At 42.4% G+C, this 10,801-nt stretch overlaps 1 protein-coding gene across 4 annotated transcripts in view; it reads left to right on the forward strand.

The window, feature by feature from the left end:
- The window catches only part of fbxw7 (F-box and WD repeat domain containing 7), a 204,298-nt gene extending 194,592 nt beyond the window's left edge, over positions 1-9,706 (forward strand). For all 4 annotated transcript variants that reach the window (XM_034188291.1, XM_034188290.1, XM_034188292.1 and 1 more), the window contains 3 exons: positions 1,332-1,557; positions 2,510-2,720; positions 9,058-9,706. In XM_034188291.1, the coding sequence (XP_034044182.1) occupies positions 1,332-1,557; positions 2,510-2,720; positions 9,058-9,326 (706 nt within the window). In that variant the 3' untranslated portion in view covers positions 9,327-9,706. The remainder of the gene's footprint in view (positions 1-1,331; positions 1,558-2,509; positions 2,721-9,057) is intronic.
- Positions 9,707-10,801: the final 1,095 nt, after the last annotated feature.

Here is a 10,801-nt window from a genome sequence, read left to right on the forward strand (position 1 = left end):
GTCCACACGTCTTTCATTAAAAAAAAATCTCCTTTAACAGTGGAATATCCGGGTAAAATGCTGAAACCGACTTCTTCTGAAACTTCTCTGTTCTCTCACGACGTCCTGGATCAATAGAGCCTGAAATGTGGAGGGTTTCAGCTTGAAACAGGCTGACGACGGCGCCTGAGAGCCGTGGGAAGTCCTTAAAGCGACAGTATCACCTCAAAATCTCTCATCAACCGTTAAAATTTTCACCGAAAACCAGCTTAATTTTTCGAACCGTGTCCACTTCGATGTGTCTCACAGGTTTAGAAAAAAGTTTGATCAAACAAAGCGCCAGTCTCTCAGCAACTTCTCAGACAAAGGAATTTCGACGAGGGGCTGGACGACTCCTCCCACAAGGAGTGCTCACAAGCGAATGACCTCACCGACAGGCGTGGAAAAACTCACGCATGCACACGAGGGTTCAAGCATGTCTGACGTAAAAACATATGAATGAAATCCATATAGTTTTTGAAAAAAATAAAAAGGACCTATACTTTATTGACAGACCTCGTATATATTAGTAAAAAAAAAAAGGGAAAAAAAAAGAAAATAAGATTGCACTCTGTTTTTTTCTAATATTGTGCAGTCATAGTACAAATGCCCAAATTTCCACGTAGATCTGGAATTGTGTGCAGGAAGTACATTCAGCAAAAAATTTGTGTCGAACCAACGTGCTGTGATCTGGAGCAAAATGGGAGCAACTGAAAGTGCCACACACAAATTATATTTTATAGAAAATTAACCATCAATCCAATATAATAAAAAAAACACCCCTCTTTAATCTGCTTAACAATAGTTTATTAATTTTAGAGAGATTGTCAGTTGCCATGGTAAGCCAAGACAAAGTGAAAGTGGGCTAACACGGCCCACAGGCCCTGAATTAGATACCCCTGTTCCACTGAGTCAAAACCATTCACACACACAAAATAATAATAATCAGTAAGCATTCTTCTTTACAGTAGATTCCCTTGACACCACAGGTAAAGTCACTGCTCGAGGACAACATTTTAAGATAAAGAGATGATTAATACTTTCAAGCATGAACATGAACATGACTGTAAGGTTGCTTGTTTTCAGAGAAGGTAAACTTCTTTATTCTTCCAGAGCAGCTGCCACAGTGTGAGTGAAAGATGGTATTGAATGTTGAATTTAATCCTGCAGGATGCATGACTTCAGGCAGCATTCCTGGTGTGGGAAAGTGTATATTAACATAACGACTTTTATTATGTTCAACATTTTGAAGTGTCACGCCTCGCCTCCTGCTTCTACCTGAGACTCTGCCTTTGTGTCTGGTTCTCTGTCAGGGTGGTCAGCGGCTCCCGTGACGCCACACTGCGTGTCTGGGACATTGAGACAGGTCAGTGTTTACACGTCCTAATGGGCCATGTGGCGGCAGTGCGCTGCGTCCAGTACGACGGTCGGCGGGTGGTCAGCGGTGCCTATGACTTCATGGTCAAAGTGTGGGACCCTGAAACGGAAACTTGTCTGCACACGCTGCAGGGCCACACCAACAGAGTCTACTCATTACAGGTATATATATATATATATATATACATACACACACACGCGCACACACACGCACGCACGCCCAAAAGCCTGTAGCTCAGTAAATGATAGTGTGATCTTGTTGGACTGTGCACCACCTGAGTCTCTGAAGTCATTTAATCGTGAACACTAACAGGTTCTCACACGATTAAATTAAACCTCCTTCTGTTTGGACTGCAGAGCAGTGTTCAAACACACACACACCCATTGCACTGTGCATGCACAGCACAAGTTCATTTTCGCAAAGCATGTCCTGTGATTCCACAAAATGAGCCACTTTTAAATGAACATCTGTGCTCGACGGATTCACTGAGGCCTCGATTACCGCCATGTGCAACCAGGCTACAACGCCAAAGAAAAGGAATTACTTATCTTTCAGCATTATGAAGCAGACACCTTGTTGTGTTTGTGTATGTCCTCTACGTTGCCCTCTCACCCACTCTGTGTGATGACTGTGCACTTTAGTCGTGCCAACACCCTCAGAGAGCGCACAGATTATTTCTGTACTGCATCGCCCTGCTCTTAAAATACAGCCAAAGGGCTCCAATATCATGGATAACATGGATTAAAAAAAAATTGTATATATTTTTTTTTTACATGAAATCAATGACTTTAGCTGGCGGGATGTCTTTTGTATTAGGTCTCTTCAGGGGATCTTTAGGTACCTCTGGAATAACTTAATGACAAATGAATGGTTACTCAGGAAATGTATCACATGCATGGTGAAGGAACGTGAGCTAGGAGGACATTCTGGATGTGGAAAATTGATGGATGGATGGGTGTCATGATGAAGTAATAAAATAAGTTATGTTTGTTCAGAGCCTACAGTTTTGACCCTCTGATGCCTTTCGTTATGCTCATTATTTTGCTCTTGATCAGAATTCACTTTTTTTAAGCTTCTGAATGGTCTGATCTCTTACTTGTCTCTGGTCTTCAGTTTGATGGCATCCACGTTGTCAGCGGCTCACTGGACACGTCCATCAGGGTTTGGGACGTGGAGACGGGCAACTGCATCCACACACTCACCGGGCATCAGTCCCTCACCAGCGGCATGGAGCTGAAGGACAACATCCTGGTCTCAGGCAACGCAGACTCAACTGTCAAAATCTGGGACATCAAGACAGGCCAGTGCCTGCAAACTCTGCAGGGTGAGTGAGCGTGCTGCACCAAAACCACCACAAACATATGAAAACATCATCAGTGACACCAAACCTTGAGCCCACAAACGCCCAAAGGACTGACTGCACTACAGCAACGCTGCACGCCAGCGCTACGTTTGGTCAATGCAGCGGAAAGAGTAATAGAGAATCGACCGGAGTAAAGGCTTTTTGACAGCATGATGTGCACTATTAAGTCCTTGTTGCTATGTTGCACAGGGAATGAAGCATGTTCACTTACAGTCAGGTGATGGGGTTTGACTGCAACAAGTAGAGAAAATAGAGGTGCTTAACGTTTATGCCAAGCGTCAAGAAACGTACACAGAAAACACAGATAAGTGTTTCGTTCTTATGTACAGTGGCACATAAATGTTAGGAAACCCTCTGGATTTTATTAATTTAAATAAATATAAATAAATAAATGAGGCTTCTCTATATTAAAATTCCCAAAGTCATGTCCTTTAAACAGGTTTTGAAAGATATAAAGTTAATAAACGCATCAAAGCTACAACATCACTTTTACAGTCAGCTTCCTTTAAACTGACCCATCCATACTGTTTGTATTTCCTCCTGACTTGTCTGAAGACAGCTGGTTGTTAACAGTGATTTTAGTTGATATATTAAAGATTCCCCAACCTTACACTTTCCTTTATTTTGGGTTTTGAAATTTGTATTTAATTTGTGTCATGTCATACAACTCTGTTTTCTCTGTGAGTTTAAAGAGTATAATTTAAAACATAACGCAATGCTAAAATACCCTCGGTCATATGAGCATTGTGTTATTTATTATTTGCAGTTGTTTAGTTAATTATTACAATCCTATTGGCTTACGTACAATTTGTACATGTTCAAATCAAATCATCATTTGTTCATGTTGCGCAAATCAAGGAATATTTGTAGATCGCCCTCTGTGCATTTGCACATATTAATATTAGACAAATTTAACTCCATAGAAAGTTAGCTATGAGTTAGCGAAAGTTAGCATACAAGCTAACGGCCACAAAATATCTTGTAAATGATACCAGAGGTGTTACTAGGTTACATGAACATTTTCAGTTTTAGAAGTGTTTATCACTTGCTTTTACAAAATGTACCACAAACAAAGCAGTTAGCAAGTCACTAAACTAGGAAGTGACGCCACCATGCTAACCTCCGTAAAATGTCTTATAAGTTCAGAGGTGTTAATAGGTTCCAAAAACAGCATTTTCAGTTTTAGAAGTGCTTACTTCTCGCTAGCTTTTACATAGTATATGAGAAACATGTACATAAACATACAAAACGTGGTTTTGAAGAAACCAGCAACTGATGTCACAGTGCAGCTCTACTCTAATTGGCTGTCACCTGCATCACTCAAGCATGACACAGATCAGATTATAAGAGAATGTGAATTTTTAAACCTCTTAAAATACATCTAGGTTAGCCATCTTTGAACTTGTCCCAAGAATGTTCCCTGTGAATGTGAAGGCTGTAGCAGTAATAGACCTGGACTTACGCTGTGTATACACACACACACACACACGGTCGGATGGACGGACGGACGCCAGGTCTTCACAATACCTGATGACCATATGTTGGCCTTGGGTAAAAATATAAATATAGAGAAGCATAAAATATTTATTTTTTCCAATTCAGTGTCATTAAAAAAAAATTCAAATGTATAAAAACCCAATTGTTCCCAAAGATGCTAAGTGATGCTAACAGGATGTTTTCTGCCTGTATCTCTGTGAGCCGTTGTTTCGTCGTATGTCACCGGCCATAGTGGTGATGTTGAACTTAAAATGCGCTCAGGCTTGCAGCCTTGCTGGACTCTACCCAGACCTTTTAAGCGCTTCCATTAGTTCCCAGTTTGAAGAAGATTCACACAGAAAGGTGGAAATCCTCGCTAACAAGCAGTTAGCGGTGCTCCACCCTTAAATTATCTAATTAGCAAACTCCAACCATGCGAGCCACTTCTACCAAAAAAAAAAAAAAAAAAAGGCCCACATTCGTTGGAACAAAGGGATGCCCCTGTGACAATGTGATGGGGGGTGAAACGGGGGCAGGATTTTGTGTCTGCAGGAAAGGGAAGCGGGCACGGGAACTTTGTAGCTGGTATAATGAGGTCAGCGGCCCATTTTACCATTCATTAGTGTGTGTTTTGATAAGACAACAGGCTAACGATGAGGCTGCCGCTGACAGCTGAGGTAATGATGGAGCCCGCTGCTTTGTTGTGCAAATGTGGAGCAGATGTCGGGGGTCGGCGTCTTTGAACGAACGCCACACAGAAACAGCAAAGATGAGAAAAGCTCATTGATAAGATTTCGGTATGAAGCAGAAACAATTCCTCAGCAAATGGATTTTCAAAGTAGAAATAAATGAAACGAGAGAACCGGCTGCTATAGCAACTTTAGTAACAGCAGTCCAAGCGGCGCCACTCGTTTGTGCGCTTGTTGCTGTTTATGTGCACCTAATTGATTTAATTCTATCATTTTCTGGTGCTTAGGGAAACCTTAAGTCACTGCGCACATCCACTTATAAAGTCACCAGCCATCACTTTAATTGTGGCCTCGTGCCAGCTGCTGGAATATAAACATGCCAACACACTGCTGCTGCTGCACCAGATGTAGTTGGCTTATAGCTGCTTAGCAGTCTTCAGTTCACTTTTATTTATACGCCCAATATGACAGGAAGTCTCAGCAGGCGTTTTGTCTGCAGCATTTTTAAGAGACGCGCCTCAGCGTCCTAAAAGCAACAAACAGGTCATACTACCTCAGACTTTTTCCTCATCGCCTCACAAGTTGTTCTGATCCCATCAGACCGCCGGTTTTAATTCACTGCCGTGTCAAATCCACCTCAGCTGTGACTGTTATTTTCATGAATCAGACCAGACGGTCCCTAATCAGTCTGTGCTGAAGCTGGGGAAGAAACCTGTGTTGGGCTGGTGTCCCATCCGGGACTAGGGATTAAAGTTCATGAGATCATCCATATTTTTAAATTTATTATTTAATGTTCTATTCAGTACTTTTTTTTTAAATACATAAAATGTAATGTGCAAATGTAATAAAATAATTAGACACAATATCCAATGTTTGGAGATGAAGTAAAATGTATGATCACTTTTCTCCTTCGAATTTAAACAATTAGGTGCAGTTTGCAAGAAAACTGGATTATATTTAATTCACATTTTTACAATCCATTTACCGTCAGGAAGTCAGTGTGGTTGTACAAAATCAAAGAGTTTCTCTATGATGATAGGCATCGACTATGTGCACTCTGCCAAAATGACCCACATCAGCCACACAGGTAGCAGAATCTCAATCAATCAATCAATTTTTTTTATATAGCGCCAAATCACAACAAACAGTTGCCCTAAGGAGCTTTATATTGTAAGGCAAGGCCATACAATAATTATGTAAAACCCCAACAGTCAAAACGACCCCCTGTGAGCAAGCACTTGGCTACAGTGGGAAGGAAAAACTCCCTTTTAACAGGAAGAAACCTCCAGCAGAACCAGGCTCAGGGAGGGGCAGTCTTCTGCTGGGACTGGTTGGGGCTGAGGGAGAGAACCAGGAAAAAGACATGCTGTGGAGGGGAGCAGAGATCGATCACTAATGATTAAATGCAGAGTGGTGCATACAGAGCAAAAAGAGAAAGAAACAGTGCATCATGGGAACCCCCCAGCAGTCTACGTCTATAGCAGCATAACTAAGGGATGGTTCAGGGTCACCTGATCCAGCCCTAACTATAAGCTTTAGCAAAAAGGAAAGTTTTAAGCCTAATCTTAAAAGTAGAGAGGGTGTCTGTCTCCCTGATCTGAATTGGGAGCTGGTTCCACAGGAGAGGACCCTGAAAGCTGAAGGCTCTGCCTCCCATTCTACTCTTACAAACCCTAGGAACTACAAGTAAGCCTGCAGTCTGAGAGCGAAGCGCTCTATTGGGGTGATATGGTACTACGAGGTCCCTAAGATAAGATGGGACCTGATTATTCAAAACCTTATAAGTAAGAAGAAGAATTTTAAATTCTATTCTAGAATTAACAGGAAGCCAATGAAGAGAGGCCAATATGGGTGAGATATGCTCTCTCCTTCTGGTCCCCGTTAGTACTCTAGCTGCAGCATTTTGAATTAACTGAAGGCTTTTTAGGGAACTTTTAGGACAACCTGATAATAATGAATTACAATAGTCCAGCCTAGAGGAAATAAATGCATGAATTAGTTTTTCAGCATCACTCTGAGACAAGACCTTTCTAATTTTAGAGATATTGCGTAAATGCAAAAAAGCAGTCCTACATATTTGTTTAATATGCGCTTTGAATGACATATCCTGATCAAAAATGACTCCAAGATTTCTCACAGTATTACTAGAGGTCAGGGTAATGCCATCCAGAGTAAGGATCTGGTTAGACACCATGTTTCTAAGATTTGTGGGGCCAAGTACAATAACTTCAGTTTTATCTGAGTTTAAAAGCAGGAAATTAGAGGTCATCCATGTCTTTATGTCTGTAAGACAATCCTGCAGTTTAGCCAATTGGTGTGTGTCCTCTGGCTTCATGGATAGATAAAGCTGGGTATCATCTGCGTAACAATGAAAATTTAAGCAATACCGTCTAATAATACTGCCTAAGGGAAGCATGTATAAAGTGAATAAAATTGGTCCTAGCACAGAACCTTGTGGAACTCCATAATTAACTTTAGTCTGTGAAGAAGATTCCCCATTTACATGAACAAATTGTAATCTATTAGACAAATATGATTCAAACCACCGAGAATCTATATATTAAAACCCAAGTGGCCTTTGTGTACTTGAGTTTTCGATCACAGAGAAACTGGGGAGCGCTCACGTTTGCTGTTTGGTATGCTTATGTATTTTGGGTCAAGGATGAATGCTATGAAAATGGAAGGTTAATAGGACTAATATTTTTGGAGAAATTAGGGATATTAGGTAACAACAGTGAACAATGGATGTTGGCATCACCATTAAGGTGCCCTGACACTTGCACGACTTTGATGCACACACTTGCATGCACATCGTTGTGACGATCCCACCCGCTGTGTTCCCAGCTGGACGCTGTGCTTTGTTACACCGGCTGCCAGGCGCTCTGTACTGTACACTGCGTATATAAAATAATTATTTTGTAGCAGATTAATCATTTTCTCTGCAAGTTGGCTGCTGAAAACGGCTCTTATCGCTTCCTGAATCACAGAGAACCGCTCCAGCAGCAGCTGTTTTCGCTCACTTGTGCTGAATGAGCTGGAGAAAGCATTTGGAGCCATCTAAAAAGGTAATTATTTGTCATGTTTACATTGTCATGGCTTGGTAAAACAGTTGCATGTTATTTCCTTCTTGTGTGCAGCTGTAAAAGTATGTTATGAGAGATTTAACATCTCATTATAATCCTTCAGACGAGCTGCGCACTGATGTGGTGCACTGACGCAATCACTTGCTCTGTTCACTTACTTTTTACTCGACTTGACAAGCTGCACGTAGTGTTGGCGAGCTGATCGCGCCACGTTGCACAACATTTATGCTTGAAAGATTTTTTGAACATTTCAAAATTCTCTTTGCGCAATTGCACGCGCCTGCACCCCTCTCATGTTCAGTCTACACCTGTTAAAGATGAGTTTACTCTCCTGCATGACACAGGGCGTGCATCAAAGTCGTGCATGTGTCAGCGCACCATTAGTCAGTCCCTGGTAACCAGACAAGCTCTGAACAAAGGAAATATCTCAACTTTCCCACTTATAAAGCATGACATCAACTAAATGTACCAAATAATAAATACAACTATTCAGAAAACTTTCTCATTTTATTTTCCTGTGCTTTTAGTTAAAATCATTATGGAAACTTTGTAGAATTCATTACTACCCTTCAAAAATGTCACCTACCTATTTTATAAACACTATCCAATCTAGAGTCTGTGGATCCACACAGGCAACGCGCTGGTAACCCTCTAATGCATGTTGGGCTGTAGAGGGAAATTAAACTTTGTGAGCTGTGTTTCTGGTCTCCTGCTGAGAACCACAGCTGATTATTAGTGTTTTCAAGGGGCATTATCAATATGACAGAGCGACATCAGGGGTGTGAGTGACATGTACAGAAGGCTCGAGCTGTGGAGGATCAGGGCTAACCAGCCTCACCATGGTCTTTGTCCTTCATCAACAGCATCAGTAGTCATCACTGAATGTTGCTGAAGTAAATAATTCCTTAACTCCTTGTGAGAGTTGGGCAGAGCTGTGATGACTTTTCCATCATTCTACTATCATGCTTATGACCAGAAACCTTTATTGACTACACTGCATTTAAAAATAGAGCTTAAATAGGTTGGTGGGTTTTTTGTGTCTTTGTCCAGGTCCCCACAAGCACCAGAGCGCCGTCACATGCCTGCAGTTCAACAAGAACTTTGTCATTACCAGTTCAGATGACGGCACAGTCAAGCTGTGGGACCTGAAGACGGGCGAGTTCATTCGGAACCTGGTGACCCTGGAGAGCGGGGGCAGCGGTGGTGTAGTGTGGCGAATCCGGGCCTCCAACACCAAGCTGGTGTGCGCGGTGGGCAGCCGCAACGGCACGGAAGAAACCAAGCTGCTGGTGCTGGACTTTGATGTGGACATGAAGTGAAAATGTAAGTGGTGGGAGGGTGGAGAAAAAAAAAAGTGAAGAGGACTGGACAGAGGGAAAAGGAGGCCAAAGCCCAGAACGCTTCACCCACACTCGAGCTCCTTACCTTCAAATGCCACCATGAGAGGGTGGTCCTGTCCTCCTCCATCAGCTTCCCCATTGGGCAAATGTTACTGCTGAAGCCTCAGCCCCGCCTCCTGTATGCGGCGGAGCGGAAGGAATGGGCTGCAAAACGGGTAGCAGGTCGGTCCCTCAGTAGGACTGAAGAGTGAACTGGTTTGACGTGACTCTCCACCCTTTTAGCTTGGGGCAGCTTTGCACAGAGACTTGGTTTGAGTCAAGCCTGACAGATTTTGACATGTACAGAGATATATTATTTTTTAAAAACCCCACCAGAGTGCATCCACACACACATTGGGTAACATTCACCACTGTACATGAGGAAAAGGTCGCTGAAATGACCAATTTATAGGCAAATTTCCACATGGCTGCACCTAAAAATAAAAAACAGAACACAACACAAGCTGCTTGATGAAGGGGTGAAACAATCGACTTCTAGAGGGTTCAGCCTGGAATCAGTTTCTTCACTTGTCACTCCGTTTTCATTATTTTTTTTGTCACGCAGTTTCTGTAGTTTGATTTCGCACACAACTGTGAATTTCCACACCTTTAGAACATTTTGTTTATGAGAAAAGGTTTTTTTTTTTTTTCTTTTTCATCACGGTTGCGAGCAGCAACAAAGCCCAGTATTAGAAGCCGCTCAGCGTTCACTGTCGTTACGTCACTACGTATGTCATTCTTTGAGTTGTTTGTTACCCACCTTTTTTGTGCATCCAAATAAACTCTGTTGCTGTTCTCACTGGTGAAAGGGGGTTGGGGGGGGGTCACCACCAGAGCTGTGATTGGAGGAGGTCAAGTTTCTCTCAGCCCCACCCCCAAGTGGCCAAACTGTATTTATGCTGCTAGTCGAATGGAGACAAACGGAGAGATGGAGCTTTTACTTGCTGTGACGTTTTAGTCCCAGGCGAAATTCCAAATCAAACTCCATGTTTGGACTGAGAGAGGAAAAATAACATTAAAATGAGACGACATCCACAATTTTTAGTTTAGTTTTTGCCACTGAAACTTGAGCCAAACGTGCCTCTACGAGGCTGAGGAGGGCGTGCGTCCGCCACGCACTGAAGGGATCGCCTGCAGAGAGGAAACCAGGGCATGTGAACCGCTGGTGTGCGCGTGTGTGTTAGCTTGTTAATGGGCAACTTGTAAACACATTCCTTGGGACAAAGCTCTCTCAGCCTGTTCTTTGAAGAAGCGTACAAACGTTGTGTGGACAAGCAAAGAAAAAAACAAGCGCAGCGATTTTGAACATGTGAATGAGAGAACCGTCTGTGAGAGTGAGAATCAACACAAGAGATCATCACGAGCATGAACTGAGCGTATTAAAGTTCAGATCAGCCTCACGGGGAAACTAAAAA

This window comes from Thalassophryne amazonica, chromosome 15 (assembly GCF_902500255.1).
Source record: "Thalassophryne amazonica chromosome 15, fThaAma1.1, whole genome shotgun sequence".
Classification (NCBI taxonomy): domain Eukaryota; kingdom Metazoa; phylum Chordata; class Actinopteri; order Batrachoidiformes; family Batrachoididae; genus Thalassophryne; species Thalassophryne amazonica.